General features: G+C 45.1%; 1 protein-coding gene across 1 annotated transcript in view; it reads left to right on the top strand.

Annotated features, from left to right (window-relative positions):
• The window catches only part of GTF2A1 (general transcription factor IIA subunit 1), a 402,278-nt gene that overhangs the window by 214,467 nt on the left and 169,805 nt on the right, over positions 1 to 18,006 (top strand). Inside the window, exon 6 of the mRNA XM_044078441.1 lies at positions 696 to 1,004. Coding sequence (XP_043934376.1) covers positions 696 to 1,004 — 309 coding nt within the window. The remainder of the gene's footprint in view (positions 1 to 695; positions 1,005 to 18,006) is intronic.

Here is an 18,006-nt window from a genome sequence, read left to right as displayed (position 1 = left end):
GTGGAAAGAACTGTGGCCTTTGACAATTAGTAGCATGTGCTTGCATTGCAAAAAGTCCCACCAGGTTTGTGTAGCACTGAATTGCTATAAATAGCATGGCATTCATTTGCTGTAAATATTCGCTTGTAAATTATGTAGTGCTTCTTGTGAGTTTAATCTAGAAGCTGCACTAAAAAGGTTAGGAGAAAAAATGGTGATAGATGCAGGTAAATGGCTTATTTTTGGGGCTTTCTTTTGTATGGTGGCTATCCAGTAACCTATCAGAATATGAAGTAGTATGCTGGCGTAACAGCTGTAAGCTGCTGTTCGTCATTCTGCTTTTTTAGTATGTAATGAGAAGTATGTCGGGGGGGGTTGGAAGAAGCTGTGGTAAGTGGTATGGACAGGTGTGCCTAGAATGTGGAGATAGCTGTGTAGAGGTAGATCAGTCATGGTGTAGAAAGCACTTTGTAGCCATTTCTTGAGTGGATTGTACGAAAAAGAAAATCCTTTTAAAATTTGTTTGTTAAATTTAAGTCCACTAGTTGAATTGTATATAGCACTGTTGGGAAAATTATGGGAAATCTTTTATTTTGTGCTGTGTAAGTTCACGCTAGGGTGTAGCACTGTAGACATTGATTCGGTAAATACTTTTTTTGACAAATTAAGATGTACATTTGAGCTTAACTAACTTTGTTTAACTTTTAACTACAAAGGTTTTGGCACCAATTTCTGCAGGCATGCAGCAACAGACTGGAGTCATCATTCAGCCTCAGCAGATAGTCATTTCAGGAAGTAAGGTCCCTCCAAACGCTCAGCTCATGCAACAGACAACAGTAGCAGCGTCTACAACGATGCCGCAGGGCCAGAATACAGCAGCTGGACAGCACCCACCATTAATGCTTCAGGTTGATGGAACAAATGACACATCCTCTGAAGAAGATGAGGATGAAGAAGAAGATTATGATGAAGATGAAGATGAAGAAAAGGAAAAGGATGGAGATGATGATGGGCAGGTTGAAGAGGTATGCCTTACTTATATGGTGTTCTTCAGCATAGTTTGTCCATTTTTAGCCTGAAAGAACTGAAGTAATTTAAGTAGTCTGCAGCTAAAATGTCTACCACATTGCTTGTCACCCTAGCTTAAAGTCTGGGTGTGATTTTAAAGACAGGGTTTTTTACTTACTGAATCAAATAGTGTATAGTTCTGGCACAAAGCTGTAGCACAGTTGTTCTTCGTGTTCAGTACTTTTACCTGATCTGATGCCCCTCAACTCGAGTTGAAAGCAAAAAAAAAAAAAAATCCCCTCAGACTTGGGACAAAGTCTTCTGCTTATAACTGCAGCAGATCATTTGCTACAGTTGCAATACCACCTACTAAGCGCTTCAGCCATGACCAGGATTACAGTACTAACATTCATGTCTGAGTCTTGGAACTGTGATAAAGCTCCATTGGCAACTGATAACTGCACTAAATACCTTGTGCCCAGGCCATTTGCCCCCACCCTGCTGTAGCTTGCAAATGCGCACACACACGCATTTTCATATACATTGTGTACATTTTGGCAATATTCCTCCTGCTTATGGACATCTCGCTGTTCTCATGTTACAGTATGCATGCTATAATTTCTAGACTTTAGTCCTGCTTGCATCTCTGAAACAAGCCGCAGTACATAAATAAGGAGCTCTTGACCTTGGCAGTATGCATCTCAGCTGGTAGGCTGCTCCTTCTTGATTAGATGAAGCTTGTTACTGAAGAATGCAAACATTAAGTTGAGGGCACAGGTGGAGTTTTTAATGTGGTAGTTGAGTTCCAGAGTAAGCCTAGTATGGGTTTCTCTGTACAGAAGCTTTCTTGTGCTTCATTACTACACATTTTGATGGCAGGAAAGAATGTGTCACGGTTTCTTTTAAAATTTTCAGTGATTTACCTCCTGCTCCTATCTTCCTTTCACCCCTCTTCTATTTCATGCCCTCTCATATGCCTGTGAAGTTTTTCACCACCCATTCTGGTAGGCCATTCCATGGGTTCACAACCTTCTTTTTGAAGTTATTCACATATTGTGGGAGGGCTTTGTCCCTACAAAATAATTCTGCCTTCTCTTTTCCCCTCCCTCCTTCCTGTTCAGAGCAACCTCTTTGCATTTTCTTGACACATTGTATACCTGTAATTATGTCTCAACATGGACCAACAGAAATGGGAGAGCGAGAGAAGTCAGCTGCTATGCTCTCGGCATGTATCTTATTTTTTCTCTTCATCTCTTTACTCTGTAGTTTTCTCTGTACACCTTCAGTAGCCTTATGTCCATCATCATTGTTTGGCTTTCAGAACTGTAGAAAATTCTTTGTAGTGTGGTCTTACAGGAACCTAGTAGAGCAAGAGCATCAACTCTTAATTGATATCACCCACAATTTTGTCAGCTGATGCTACCCTCTCACCATTTCTGGTAGTCCAGTCCAGGTTGTGGTCAGCAATGCTAGATGTTGGTCTTAAGGATCACTTTCTCCAGAGCATTTGGACATTCCCAGAGTGGAGACAAACCTCTTGCCCAGGACATCAAACTGATGTTCTACTAAAAGGAAGAGAAGCTTGCAACATAAATTTTCAGACTGCATATTACAACCAGTCATCCGTACACACACTCCCATTAAACTGTCCCTTTTGGGTGACTTTCCGGAGAAAACAGTACACAGTAGAGAGGGAATGTTTTTTTTTCCTGATTTGACCTGAATTGATAGATGTATTGCATTTGTTGTCCTTTACAGTTGCTTACTGTGGCAGATATCTTTCCCTTGCCCATGACCTCCCCAGAACATTACTTACAGGTGTGCCTACCAAAGATAGTTCTACCAAAAGGCTGTCACCTCTGCCTGTTTTGATTGGGAGAGGAGTCTGCAAGTAGACTTGGAAATCACTGCATACATAACCATACAGGTAGTTCTTTCTTGCGCCTTAAAGTTCAGTAAACTTTCAACACTGGTGTGTGTGTGTGGGGGGGGGGGGGGCATGTCGTTCTCTCCCTCAGCAAAATTCTCATCTGGTGGACTTGATCCTAGGAATTTGCTGAAGATTGCAAACACAGGAAAATGGACAAATCCACAAAACTGCTGATAAAAGCAATGGTGGGCAAGGAGTGACAGGCCTTAAGGACCTCCACCAGTCCTATTGAGGACTGAGAGCATCTGTTACAATGAGGCATTATCTTTTCAATCCCAGCCCCACTGGCTTCACCCACTGTATTCCCCAATGCCTTAGACTCTTGAGATGCAGACTATGGTTGTACTACTAGCAAGACCTCCTTACAAATTAAGATGGTCAGTCTTCCGTGACCGAATTTGTCTTTCAGTTTTTACTCTCATCACAAGTAGTTCATCAGTAGGATGTCCCATCTTTGGTGCCTGTTATTGGACATATAAATCTCTGCATGAGAGAACCTCTGGCTTGTTTCCCCCATCTTTGGATGTCTGAGGAAGAGATATTCACGTTGCAGGTGCCCCTCATGAGTGGCTTCTCCATTGAAAAGAAAGTAGTAATGCTTTACCGGATTCCCTATATCTCCATACTCTGATTTGGACGAGGAAATATTAAACTCTGATCTCTTCACCTTTAGTCTATGATATGAACAATGATGTCGACCATCAGGTTCCTTTCCAGAGGATATTTTTGTTGGGAGAAATTTTAAACTTTTTAATTATGTTAATTCATCATTTTAACTGGATATCTGACCTGTCTGAAACACTTTTCAGCCACCGGGGCAAGGGTATATACAGTATACACTACCAGACTACTTGTTATAGCCTTGTTAACTAACATTTTTGCATGTGGGATGAAGTAGTGCTGAGAGCTTGCAAACTTCAGAGTGACCCAGAGTTTAGGATTTGACCCCAAACCCTAGAGCTGACACTGATCAGTACTGCCTTATAAGGGATCAGTGAGTGGTGAGCTCTGAGGTCTTAGAGGCACAAAGAAAATGCCTATACCTACAGTGGTCACTCCTAGACGCCTATACCTCATTTCCTGCACTCGGGAATGCATTTGAAAGTGACCCCTGAGCTGGATTTCCAGTTGCTCACCCCTAAAATTGTAGGTTTTCAAGAGTTTAGAAAATCTGTTGGTGACCCAAGCAGTAGTACACTCTTTGAAATCTGGGTTGGCTTCAAATCTTGGAACTCTCACAGTGACAAGGAAGAGGAAGATTGATTTAGTTTAAAAAAAATGCCAAATGCATAAGGTTAATATCCTGAAGCAAGTAGAAGATATGGCAGAGAAAGTATCTGAAAAGGCTTTAAGGGTTAGGAGTAGTAAACTTGACGTAAATGTATTCTAGGTGGGAAATGTACATAATGCACTTAATGCCATTGGTGCTATGTAGTAAAGCGGGAGAAACAGTAAGCGTAGTAGATTACTATGTTTGACTTGGCACAGGATATAGTACCTTTGAGAATGGTGCTATTATATGGCTCAGCATGCATATTTCCATATATTGCAAGTTAGACACTCTGGCTAAAAGCAGAGTTGCTACAGCTGTCTTGCAAACCATGCTGTAAGTACCACCACCCAAGGGTCACTAACTGCTTTAATATGCTTCATGTGGGTACTGAATGGTACTGCAGGAGTGGTCATTAAGAACTGTGCAGCTGTGTGACTTCATTCATAGTAACAGTAAGTATTTCACTGGAAAGGCTCACTCCTTGAAGTATGGGGTTTACTCATCCCCCCCAGGTGTGTAATCTTTGCCAGAAGATGGAAAGGAGAATGATGGGGTCCCCCTTCCCATTTGAGGTGGAGGGATAACAAGGTCTCTCAGTATATCCTTCTCCTTTTAGCCTTTATGTAGAATGAAGTCAATATCTGTTACTGGTCTTACCCAGCTAAGCCTGTTTCAAACTTCCCCTGAATTTGTTTTAGTCTTGGGACTAGAGGCAGAACACTAGGCATTTGATTAAAAAAAAAACTTGGAGGCTTTGTCTGTACCATATATGATTCAGCAATGTTTTTTCTACCAGAAAATAGCTGAATATGGCTTAGTAAGTTTACAGTTTTACAGTTTAGTCATATGTCATCTTGAAGTTTTTCATGTCTACAAACTCTGGGAGTTAATTTGATCGGGGAACTTGGCCTGTGGTAGTTTCTGTGGACAATAAAAGATACTGCAGGTTGTGGGCTTGTTTTAACATCTGCTGTTGGATGGTGAGTATTGCATTATCCTTCTCTTGCTTGTTAAAGTGCAGTATTCTGCATTTGCCTGCTTGTTAACTATAGCTGTTTGTGTCCGTATCTGCTTTGGCTTTGAACCTACTCCCAGCCCATTTAGTTTTCCTATTCACCCATGCAGGACGGAGTTTTATTTACCATCACAAAAAAAAAAAAAAAATTATAACATACCATTACTGCCCCTGTTAAGTTCTTTTATAGTGGAATCGTAAAACGGTCAGGCTGGACTAATCGCCACTTCTGATCATGTACTAGTGCATGTTGACCTAGAGATATTAATCTAGGAAAGCAACAAGCCTTTCCCTTGGTATTCTCACCATGCCTTTCCCTGCCTCTTCTGTGTTAGTTCTCTGGGTTTTACTTGGCCATTCCTGTACTGAAGTACCAGATGTGGCCAATAATCCATGGGAAGCTTAACATTAAGGGATCGGTTAGCACACTGGTAAGATTCTTTAAGAACTGGGAAGCAGTCCATTTGTTCCCTGTGCTTCATTTAGGGAAGCCAGGTCCCCTCAACCATTTGTCCTTTCTGGTGTCTCTTGTTTCCTGCATTCTGCCATGCCTCTCTTCCAACATGGCATTCCACCCTTTAATAATTTTTGTGTGAAAATTGAAGCAAAATGTTAAATACCTCTGATTTTTTTCCTACTCTTCCCTCCCTGCTTTTGGCTGTGTATTCCCTCATACCACCTTCTACCAAATCTTTTTCAGATTGGTCTTTTGCTATCACCTTTGCCGTTATGCTCGTCTCCTTGTGTGCCTCCCCATCCCTTCCTTATTTGTTTGCATGTTATACCTTAATTGGCCTTGCTTTCCTTTGTACCTGCATTGGTCTTCTGTTTTTGCCATTTTAGCACTGCATCCCTTAGCCTGTTACTTCCCCAAATTTCCCCACACTGCTAATTTAGCTTTAATCCTCCCCACCTGAGCAATTCTTCATAATCTTTCCATAAAATCCCTCCATCTTTGTGCTTGTATTCTAACCCCCCTGCATCTCACAATTCTGATCATTGTTGGCTAATGGAGCCATTGCTTGGGGATCCCTGAGCCCCCTCCACATTAAGACAACACCCATCATTCTTTTTCTACACCAGTCAACTTCTAGTATTCTTGCACCTCTCTTTTCTCACACCTCTGCTCTGGAGTTTCAGATGTGCCAGTCTGCTTCTGGCTAGGTCATATCCCACATGACTAATCCTCTTCTACTCTACTCCTTTATTCACATCCGCTCTCTTGAAGTGTCAGGGAGCCAGTGTACTGCATTCTGTCTAGGATTCTTTCCTTCGTAAAACGCACTAAAAATGACTTTTTCTGACCCTGCTTGCTCTTTTACACATTCATTAAAGTTGTGTACCTCCCTTTCTGATGTAAATTATCTCCAGCCCTCCCCTCTTCGTTATTTCTGAACAGTCTGTGTGACCAGGGAGCAACATGTTCTACTTTTTTGTTCACTGCCCCATGTGTCTACAGTACTAGCAGCGTCCGCATTCCTATTGTGTATCACTGCCTGAAATTGCCTTGGCTTCATACCTAGTTTCATTGTTACTTTGCATAATACTGCATCTGAAGTAGTTACTTCATTTGCTCTGCAACCTGTGGGTATCGGATCCGATCTCTGATCCGAGCCGGCAACTTTCCCAGCTACAAGATCCGAGCTCCTCCCCCTACCCATAATCCCCTATGTGCTACATTACCTCAAACCTTTTTTTGCCACGGCTGAAGCAGCTACTTTTGAAGAGCTCCTTGGCTTTTTGGTGAGATTGAACCTTTTTCTTCTTTTTGAAAAAAAAAAAAAAAATCTTTTTCTTGTGTGAGAGTGTTTAGTTTTTTCTGGGTTAGTTAGCGAAAGTGTAGTTAGTTAGATACCTTTGTTCCCCCTTTTTAACTAGTTTTTTCTGTTAGTTCCCGCCTTTCACCCTCCCCCCTCTTAGTGTTTGGGTGTGTTTTGGTGTGAGTGGTGTTATGGCTGAAGGGCCTAAGGTGGTGTTCTCAAAATGTACTGAGTGTGGCCATAAGCTTTCGCCGGCGGATGGCCACACTCAGTGCGTTTTATGCTTGGGGGTGGCCCACTTGTCATCGGCCTGCACAATCTGCGTGGCCTTTAATCCCCGAGCTATTAGGGACAGGAAGAACAAGCTGATCCTGGCGGGCTTGTTGCCTCAGGAATCAGCTTCTTCTTCCTCCCCCTCTCAGGCACAGGCCGTCTCCACAGCCCTCGTGCCTTCTGGGCCCCCGACTCAACCTGGGACTCAACCTCCCTCTTTGGGTTTGAGTTCGGGGGATTCAGGTACCTCCACTACGGTGGAGAAAAGACACAAAGACAAAAGTCCCACAAAAGGCGGGCTGAGACTCAACCCTCAGCCCCGCTGACTAGGTCTCCCTCGAGGGGCTACGGATCCTCTCCCCCTCGGCTCTGTTCACCTCGTTTTTCGCTGGAGGAGGAGGATCGGTCTCCCTCAAGGTCTTCGAGGCGACCCTCCCGGCCCGCCTCGACGACTTCTTCAAGATCAACCAGAAGCCTCACTGAAGCAGATATGGATCGGATGATGCGCCGATTCATCCAGACCCAAATGCAGATGGGGGTGCTCTTGCCTCCCCCCCCCCCCCCTGGGGGGGAGCGCGGCCCCCATATTTGCTCTGATTACTCCTTCTCTGACCCGTTTTCGGGTCTCGGAGTTATCGGATCCGGGCCCTTTCGGAACCGGGGATTTGTCGGCGCCGATGGCTCCAGTCGTTTCAACGCCGACTGTGCCTTTGAGTCTGTCGGATCCGAGCTCTCGGGGCTGAGCATCGGATCCAGGGGAGTTGGTGTGTCTTCGGCTCCGTTGGGTTCGGAGCACACCTCTCTCTCGGCTCCGGCTGCATCGGCTCCGACCCCGATCCCTACCTCGGAGCCGAGGAGATTGCTCTCGGAGCCTGGCGAGAGTAGCTCTCCTTCGGCTTTTGAGGTTGTGGAGAGGGTACTGTAGAGGACCTCCAGGTCCCCGGTTCGGGCATCGGATCCTCCCATACCCCCGCTGCATGTGGGTCTATCCTCCATCATCTGACCATCAGGACAGCCTGCTCAAGCCCTCCAGTTGGTTCCCTTAGAGGAACAGGACCCCGTTGACGAGCCCTCTCCGGACAGTCCCACCGAGGAGGTTCCCTCGAAAACATCGGTGCAAGAGGAGGCACCTGGACTCCCCCGAGTCCGTCACAACCGACACGGATTTAGATGAAGGGGAAGGTTCCCCAAGGTCACCCCCCCGAGGATGTCTCCTTCGGAGACATCATGGAAATGTTGCGTGAGGGGGGTGGTCTGCCCAAAAACCTTCCGCAGATGAATCCGTGTTCCTGGATGCGTTTGAGGCAGGCCCTTCTACCTCCTGGGTGTCCCCCCGGCTGACCCCCTGGTAGACCTCATTACTACCAGGGCGTGGAAGGAGCCCGACACCATGGAGCCTATCCCGAAGCGACCCGACAAGATCCTTAGCCCCCCAGTGGATAGATTGTCTTGGGCCAAGGGAACCCCAGTGGATGCCATGCTGGTGGCGGCTTCCACCAAGAGAGAACTCGCGCAGGAGAGTTCTTCGGTTCACCCGTCTGTTGAGGACAAAAAAGTTTTCTCGACTCGTATGGCCACTCTAAAATCTATCTCTAACACGTCCATGCGTCTACTCTCCCATGCCACGGAGGGAGCCGCTAGGGCCAGCGGAGCTGGGGTCGTCTTGCAACGTCACTCCTGGCTCCGTCTTTGTGATTTCGCGGATCCCTTCAAGGCGTCCTTCGCGAATGCACCCTTTGACGGATCTTCGCTCTTCGGCAAGACCGTTCACGAGACGCTGGTCCAAAGCGAGAAGGATGGGAAGACGCTGTCTGCCATCGGGGTCCACTTCTCTAATCCCCAACGATCCTTTTCTAGGAATCAGAGGGGACAAAAGAAGTTGTGGTTCCGTAAGTCCCAGCAATCCCATCCGGCTTTGGACCCCTCATCCTCTAGAGGCAGAGGAGGACAAGGAGGATGCCGGCCCAGAGGCAGAGGGGGACCGCATAACTTCGGGTCCAGGGAACCCTTCCCGGATAGACCCATGCAGCAGCCCTGAGGGCTTACCCGGCTGTCCCTCTCTGGAGGCAGTCTGGGGGCGGTTGTCGGAGCACCTGTCAAACTGGGAGTCCATTACAACAGATTGATGGGTGCTCCGCATCATATCCAGAGGTTATACCATCCCCTTCATAAACCACCTTCCCTCGACCAGACACCTCCCCGATGTTCCACCCGATCGAAGGGAGGCAGCAGCTTCAGAAATCCTGAAGTTGTTAGAAAAAAGAGCCATCCAGCCCGTCCCCGCAGACCAGTCCGGATCGGGTTATTACTCCAGGTTCTTTTTAGTGCCAAAAAAGACAGGGGACCTCAGACCCATTCTAGACCTCTCCGCTTTGAACCTGTTCATTCCCAAAGAAAGGTTCCGGATGGTCACCCTCCAATCTATTCTCCCCCTTCTGCGGCAGAACGACTGGATGTGCTCGATAGACCTCAAGGATGCGTACTACCACATCTTGATGGACAGACGATCCAGAAGGTTTCTCCGCTTCCGGCTGGGAGCCAGTCATTACCAGTTCAGGGTTCTCCCGTTCGGCCTCACCTCAGCCCCCAGGGTGTTCACCAAGGTCATGGCAGTGGTTGCAGCCCACCTGAGACTTCAGGGCATTCAGGTCTTCCCGTACCTAGACGACTGGCTCCTTACCGCCACCAACAGGCATCGGCTCTGCCTGGCAAGAGATTATGCTCTGACCCTTGCCCAGAGCTTAGGCATCTCTGTAAACTTCCAGAAATCCTCTCTTTGCCCCTTACAGGTCCTGGAGTTCATAGGGGCCAAGTTAGATACCCGCATTTCTCGAGCTATGCTAACTGCGGACAGGATAAACAGCTTGTCTGTCAGGTGCTAATTCTTCTACAAAGCCCAGCCCCGAAGGCGGAATTAGTTCTGAGGGCACTAGGATCTATGGCAGCAGCAATCAGTCTCGCCCTTCACGCGCGTCTGCGAATGAGGATTCTGCAGTGGACCCTTCAAGTTCAGTGGTCCTTGCTACTCCATCCGTTGAATACTCCGATTCCCCTAAGCAGAGTTTGCAGGCACTCCATTCTTTGGTGGCTCCATGCCCCAGAGCTGAAGGAAGGGAGGCCTTTTGTTGCCCCCCCCAAGCCACGCTGACCACGGACGCTTCCCGCCTCGGGTGGGGGGGGGGGCATTATTCGGGCAGAACCGTCCAAGGCATGTGGACTCCCCTGGAGACCGCTTTGCATATCAATGTGTGTGGGAATGGGCGATATCCACCAACCGCTTTCTGGTAGCAACTCACATTCCGGGTCGGTCCAACATTTTGGCGGACAAACTGAGCAGAGTGATCTCTCAATCCATCAGTTGCGAAGCAGATTTTCCGCAAATGGGGTTGGCCTTGCTGCGATCTTTTTGCTTCTCCCTTAAACACAAAATACAGCGAGTACTTCGCAATACTTCCCCCCGAAGGGGAGAATCCCAGAGATGCTCTAGTCCATGCTTGGCCGTCCAGTCTACTATATGCCTATGCACCCCTTCCGCCCATGACCAAGTTCAGACAGAAAGCCCGTCGGTTGGGGAGCAGAGTTATCCTCATAGCCCCATTCTGGCCTTGCCAGATCTGGTTCCCGTACCTGCGGTCTCGCAGTGTATCTCCGCCATGGATACTGGATCCCATTCCAAACCTGATTTCACATCCGGCGGGATTACAACCCCCGAACCTGGTGAACCTCAAGCTTGCGGCTTGGTTGCTCCAGTTCCACTGATGGCTAGGACTCCCGGTATCTCATCTCCTGTTAAGGCCATTCTAGTTGCAGCACATAAGCCGACTGCTAGGAAGATTTACTACAGCAAATGGAAACGTTTCTCTGTCTGGGCCAAAGATAGAGGCCTGGATCCATTTACAGTTCCTATTCCTACTATTCTAGACTTCCTGTCTCTGATATTCCGACAAGGAGCAAGTGCTTCAACAGTTAAGGTGCAATTGGCAGCCATCTCCCATTTCCATGTGGGAGACTGACTAGGATCTTTGGCTTCTACAAAATTATGTAAAACCTTCTTACGGGGCGTTTTCCTCTTGAAGCCTCCGGTGAAAGTGGTGGTGCCTCCATGGGATTTGGCCTTAGTCTTACAAGCCTTGACAGGCCCACCCTTTGAACCAGCGGCGGTTCCATTAAAGTTCTTGTCCTGGAAAACAGCCTTTTTGGTGGCCATTACTTCAGCCAAAAGGGTGTCAGAACTTCAAGCCTTATGTATGAAGCATCCTTATCTCATTTTTCATAAGGATAGAGTGTTCCTCAGGACTAATCCGTCGTTCTTACCTGAAGTGGCTTCGGAGTCAAATATCAATCAATCAATAAACTTACCCGTGTTCTTCCCAAACTTTCAGAATAAAGGAGAATACACATTGCATAAATTTGGATGTGCACAGACAACTGCGTTTCTACCTGCACAGGACTAAGGATTTTCGCAAATCGGACCAGTTGTTCGTGTCATTTGCTAAATCAGCCATGGGTAAGGCCATTTCCAAAGTGACTGTAGCAAATTGGATTTGTCAATGCATAGTCCACGGGTACTTATCTGCAGGCAAACCGGTTCCTACGGGAATTCGCGCTCACTCTACGAGGGCTGTGGTCACCTCTGCAGTCTTCTGGTTTAGGATCCCCTTGGATGACATATGCTCTGCAGCTACCTGGTCCTCTTCACATACATTTATTTCTCCTTATAAGTTGGATATGGTATCGAGAGGTAGGGCTTTCTTTGGCTCTGCGGTGCTTCAGAATATCCTTCCATAGGCCGCCCAGGGTTTCTCCCTAGGTAGCTGGGGACTCTGTCCCACAGGTTGCAGAGCAAATGAAGTAACTACTTCAGATAAAGAAGTTATGTACTCACCATAACGTTCCATCTGAGTAGGTACTTCATTTGTCTGCAACCGACCCCCCCCTGCCATCCCCCGAACCTTTCGGGATTCCTGATCACCAAAGAGATCTTGTTCTGCTTTAGGACAGTTTATCTGGTGTTGCTTCCTCTATCGAAGGTAGGAGTTGTGTAAGAGGCAAAAAATTCGATCTGAGGTAATGTAGCACGTAGCAGGGGATTATGGGTAGGGGGAGGAGCTAGGAGCTCGGATCTTGTAGCTTGGAAAGCTGCCGGCTCGGATCCGAGATCGGATCCGATACCCACAGGTTGCAGACAAATGAAGTACCTACTCAGATGGAACGTTATGGTGAGTACATAACTTCTTTTTATCCATGCTCCAAGCCACCTTTATTTGTTACTCTCTCTCTTGTGTTTTTTTCCCCTTTATGTTGCTTGTGTTTTTGCACACCTTGTATGGGTATGTGACATCACCATCTCTACCTTAATTAAAAGCTATAGTCCTTAAGAGAGATTTCCAACTAGCTCTTAGCTGGGTTCCTCTCTCCTAGATACTTGTAAGGATACTACTTAATTGTAAGGATACTACTACAGTATGAGTCACTGTCCATGGGAACTGGATGTGGACAGACGCACCTTTCCAGCCTAACTTCTAGAGCTTTAGTCTTAGTTATGGATGGGTGTTTGGGGAGTAAGTTAGCAGATGTGCTTGCAGAGGATATTTTCCACCTGAGGACTATAATCTGCAGGGCTTTTTTGTCTTTAGGTCAAGCCAGAAGGTCTCCACCTGTGTAAGCATTGAACTACCTCCAGTAAAATGCTTCATCACTAAGCTTGTAATCTCTGGCTTTCTTTCAAGTTGCTCTCTCAGTACTGGTGCAAGGCACATCTGACCTAGCTGCAGGCAAAACTGTACAGGCAGACAGACATACTAGATTGCACCATAAAGACTATAAGCTTTGAAAAATGTAAAAGTAGAGGTTGGTAGTAAAGGAACCAGTGACTGGTGTACTGACCCTGCTACTACTGATGAGGCCTTTGTTGACTGATTATAGCTCAGGTTTCCCTTGAGTGCAAGGTGAAGTAAATTCAGCTGTATAACATGTTTGCTGTTAATTGTTGCATTTCATTTTGCTGACTAGAAAATGCTCATGCACTCCACTTGTGTAAGAGCTGACTCAGTCAGTGATGTCTCTTCCCAAGGATCTGTGCATCATGTATGCATTTTCTGGAAGGATGTCACAAGAAAGCATAAAAGACCTTATAAACAGTGTCAGTGCATCCAGTTGATGGGGTTGCCACCTGTCTCACTTCCTGCAGAGAAGTCCTGTTGTGGTGGGAGGATATGAAAGTGGTATGGTGCTTATATAAACTTGTCAAAAGAACTGCCTTCGAACCATTGACTGATCTGTTTGTTCTGTTTTGCTATGAATGGCATGGCTACATTGGAACCAACTGTGAATCAGCGTAAGTTTTCTTCCTCTCTGCAGTAAAGACGGTGGAAAACAGTTTCACATCTGTCTTTTTGCAGCAGCTGCTGAGCTCTTGACATCAACCAGACTAATTAGCCATTTACAATTGTCAGCAGTACTTAACAGGGTAAACTACAGCTTTGTTGTCTGTGGGATGTCATGCAGATGTAGACAAAATCACTTGCAAATTGTGAAGTTCAGCTTAAAAAAAAGTGGGTGGCCTTTTTCTTCCTTTGATTCCAAGGCAAGAAAATGAGGTTTATAAAGCACAAGTAGGTTTCTTGTACCTACTTAATACTGAAACCATATTGTAGGAAGAAGAGCAAACTAAGAATTGAGTTAAACTGTAGGAGAAGGTGGAGTTTTCCCTTAACCAGAGGGGGATCGGGTTACATCAGCATTAGCCGAGGTGCACCTTTCATGGATACCTTTAAAAAAAGAAAAACTGTTAAGAGTGCACCTAGAAGTTCTGAAAGCCCTCTGGCTTCTTTGGTTTGTGTGTGTTGTTTCCCTCTCTTGGAGAGCACCTAGAGCACTTATCTGCTTACACTGAAGACTTCCTGGCCTCTTGAAGGATGACAGTCACTTCCTCAGGGCTTAATCCCTAGTGCCAGGCTATGGTGCTATAGGGTACCAGTCTCCATATTTTTAGATAGTGAAGCAGTAATGCATCCCAATCTTGGGCATGAAGTATGTGCTAATCTGAGTTGGAAATGCCTTTCCATGCTGTTTGTACCAAAGTTGAGTAATTTTTATTTATTTATTTTTTTTATTTTACATTTGTTTATCAGGAAGGACAGACTGAACACAGGTCCGTTTTCAGCAGAGGCCCGTGGAGAAAAGCTCCAAAATGCTAAGCATGGAAATACAAGACAAGGCCATATAATATAATAAAATACAATACAATACATGGGAGAAAAGTGAGAATAACATACATATCAGAAAGAACAACAATGAAAGTTGGCAATTCATAAAGTACATCAGATTTGCAGAAACGTTTTTTTTTTTTTTTTTTGTTTTTTGTTTTTGAAACATGAATACAAGAGCGGGGGTAGTAGATGTGAAGGGTAGAGTTAAGAATAAAGTTTGTTACTGTAGGATGTTAGGTGCAGGGAAAAAGTGAAGTTTCCAAGTGTTTATAGAAGACAGATATTAGTACTATAGAGTAAATATTAACAGATACCAAGTTTTCAAGTGAACAAGTGATGATCCTTAGCAGCCTTGCATCAGTGCATTCATATTGCTTAACCTGGGGTATAGCATGAGCAATGCCAATTTTGAAGATAGTGGGTATTCAGGATTTTTTTAAATTGGTTGGTAGACAAAGTAGAGGTTATGTGAGTTGGTAGTGAATTCCATATTCTGGCTGTGATGTAGGCAGAGAGATTTACTAGCATCATTTTTATATTTGATGACAGTTTTGAGGTTCTAGTTACTAGATCTTAAGGCTCTTGTAATAGTGTATGGCTGAATAAGATGCTGAAGTGCTGGGGTTTTATCTGGAAGGTAATAGAGATTGTGGGCTGTTGAGAGTTGATTGAGTAGCAGTAGTTGAGGTAGCTCAAGCCAATTGAGCTGCTTAAGGGAAGGGCAGTGATGGGACCTGTATGAGGTTTCAGTAGCAAACTTGGCTGTCTTGTAACAAGATTCCATTTTCTTTAGTTCTATGTGACGGAGATTAGTTAAGATAGGGGAAGCATAGAGGAGGATGGATAAGAGATGGGTCCTTGCAATTATGGCTTTGGTATGTTTAGTGGTGAACTGTTTGTTCCTATAGAGGAGTCCAAGTTTTTTGTTTATTTTCTTAATTGTTTGTGCTATGTGGATGTTGAATTTCAGATGATTGTCGATTTCTACACCTAGTAGTTTGGTGTGTGTGTGTGGTTGAAGTGACTTGGATCTTGTCTTTGGAGTTTATGATAAAATCATTATTTAGAGGGGAAGATCTAGGACTGAAAGAGTTTTTTTTTGGGATTAAGAATAAGTTTGATGTTTGTAAAACATGATCTGATATTGTTAATCCTTGTTCATTCCTTACGTGTGGGTATCTGTTCAGACCCCTGAACCGAGCCGGCCATCTTCCAAGCTCACGCCAGCTACAAACTCTCAAGCTAAAACTCTTACCCAGAATTCCCCTCTCCCTGTTACCTCAAATTTCGTTTGCCGCATCGCCATTCGGTCGTGTCAAGCTACTTCTCTTGAGCTAAGTACAATATTTTGTTGTCATACTAGTCTAAAACAACTTTTTCTCTCAGAAAAGTTACTAAATTGTTTTCTCTTGCCTTATCGCATTTAGCGACTATCCCTTCTTGAATTTTTTCAACCCCCTTCATCCTGTTTACCTCAAAGTATTTTCTTTTTTACCATTGTTGGTAAACCCCTTTTCCTCCTTACCTTCTTGTATTTCTTGTACCATTGCTGGTATTCGTTCTGATTTCCTTCTTTCCTATCATGTCAGATAAAAAAAGGTAGTCCAGGATTTAAGAGATGTTCAGATTGTGGCCATAAATTACCTACTTCGGATGTACATTCTCTGTGTGTCTATTGCTTGGTTGTGCCTCATTTATCAGTTGACCCGCCCTGTGGAATTTGTAAGAACTTCTCTAACAGGATGTTGATTGAGTGGAAAAATAAATTGTTATTGAAGGGGCTACCTAAATCTCCTTTTTCAGAGGCTTCAACCTCTCCAAGATCCCATAAGAAAAAGACTGATGAACATACAAAGGCCAAGTCTCTTCCTTTGTCCCTGGCTGGGGACTCCCACCAACCGAGACCCAAGACGGCTAAGCTTTCCACTTCAGATCTGACTTTCTCGGCTCCAGTGCTTTCGGTGCCTAGACCATCGGCACCATCTGTGATTTCGGCACTGACTAGCGTGCCCTTTACCGTATTGGTACCGAGGGGCTCCTCTGTTCAGACTTCTCCACCGGCACTGACTATCCAGTAGATGCAGACTGTTAACACATCGGCTCCGACACCTTACCCGGAACCGACAACTCAGTTATTGACACCGATTTTTTCGGTCCCAGCCTTGGCGCCGACATCCACTTCGGCGCCAACCTTATTGTCGGTGCAGACCATGACTTTGGCACCGATTTCCTCGGTGCAGACACCTGTAGTTCACTCCCTTACAGCCCCATTGTTTTCAGTGCAGACTGGTGAGGTGGGCACAGAGCTTGCCCCATCTTTGGATAGACCTGACTCTTCCCTCAGCCGTGTCCGTGAAATCCACTAGAAGCCTCCCTGAACACGACGTGTTGCGTCTTGTGGATCAAGTGCTTTTGGCCAGAGGTATCCCGCCCCCCAGGACCTATCCTTCCTTGGGAGGTGATCACCCATTGCCAAAGACCCTTACTTATTCCCCTCCTTCATTGCCTTTGAAGCCCCTTGATATAGCAGTCTTCCCTCTCTACATATCAAATCTGAGTTTGTCAGTGTTTACTCCTAGAAGCTTTGCATAGGTGTCAGGGGAGATAATGGTCCCATTATTCCTCACTAAGGAACTGCAGTTGCCTTCGTGGCAGGAGTGTTTTGCTACGACCCAGGATGTCAGCTGTGGCATACATAATTTATTTATTTTATTTATTTTATTTTACATTTGTTGACCGGGATAGTCCGACTGGGTACATGTCCATTTTCAGCGGAGGCCCGGGGAGAAAAGCTCCAACAGAGTTACAATGACAAATAGTTACAAAAATAGAGTTTAAGATGAACAAAAATGAAGAAGAAAGAAAAAAAGCAATTTACATACTATTATAAAACTACCATGCTCTATCAAATGCAGAATACTACAGTTCATTATACTATACATTAATAACATGCTAGCAAAGTCGTTAGGACAAATTATAGCTTATAGTTTGGCTAACATACATTGTTCTTTTGGGATTAGATATCCCCTCGCTAGGTTGTTATTTTTGGGTTTGGATAATACTAAGAACTAGTGTGGGCTTAGTTTACAGCAAAGAGCTAGTCTGGGTTTGTGCAAGGACAAAGCCAATGTGACTTATAGTGGAGTTTTAGACTCTTTTTGAATTGAACTAGTGAAGTTATAAGCATGAGGCTGTTGGGGAGGGAGTTCCATATTTTTCCAGTGGTATTGGCAAACAGTGCGTCACCACCTAGGTTGTAAGATTTAGTTGTTTGGACAAGGAGTCTATTTGCTGAGCGAAGGCAACTTAGATTAGTGTAAGGAGTTATTAATTTTTTTAGAGCAGGGGTGTTCTCAGGTTGTTTAAGGATTTTAAATGCCTCTATGAGTTGGTACTGCTGGAGAAGAATTGGGAGTTCTATCCAGCCAAGTTTTTTCAGGTTAATACAATGGTGTGTTCTGTAGGGCAAGCCAGTTACAAATCTGGCAATATGATTATAACAAGATGAGAGTTTGTTTAGGTCGGATTTGTTAAGGTTAGTAAGCACAGGAGAGGCA

Source organism: Protopterus annectens, chromosome 1.part1 (assembly GCF_019279795.1).
Source record: "Protopterus annectens isolate FY-2018-M chromosome 1.part1, PAN1.0, whole genome shotgun sequence".
In the NCBI taxonomy this organism is placed as follows: domain Eukaryota; kingdom Metazoa; phylum Chordata; order Ceratodontiformes; family Protopteridae; genus Protopterus; species Protopterus annectens.
The sequence above is the reverse complement of the archived record's forward strand: the minus strand, read 5'-3'. Positions and strand labels throughout refer to the sequence as shown.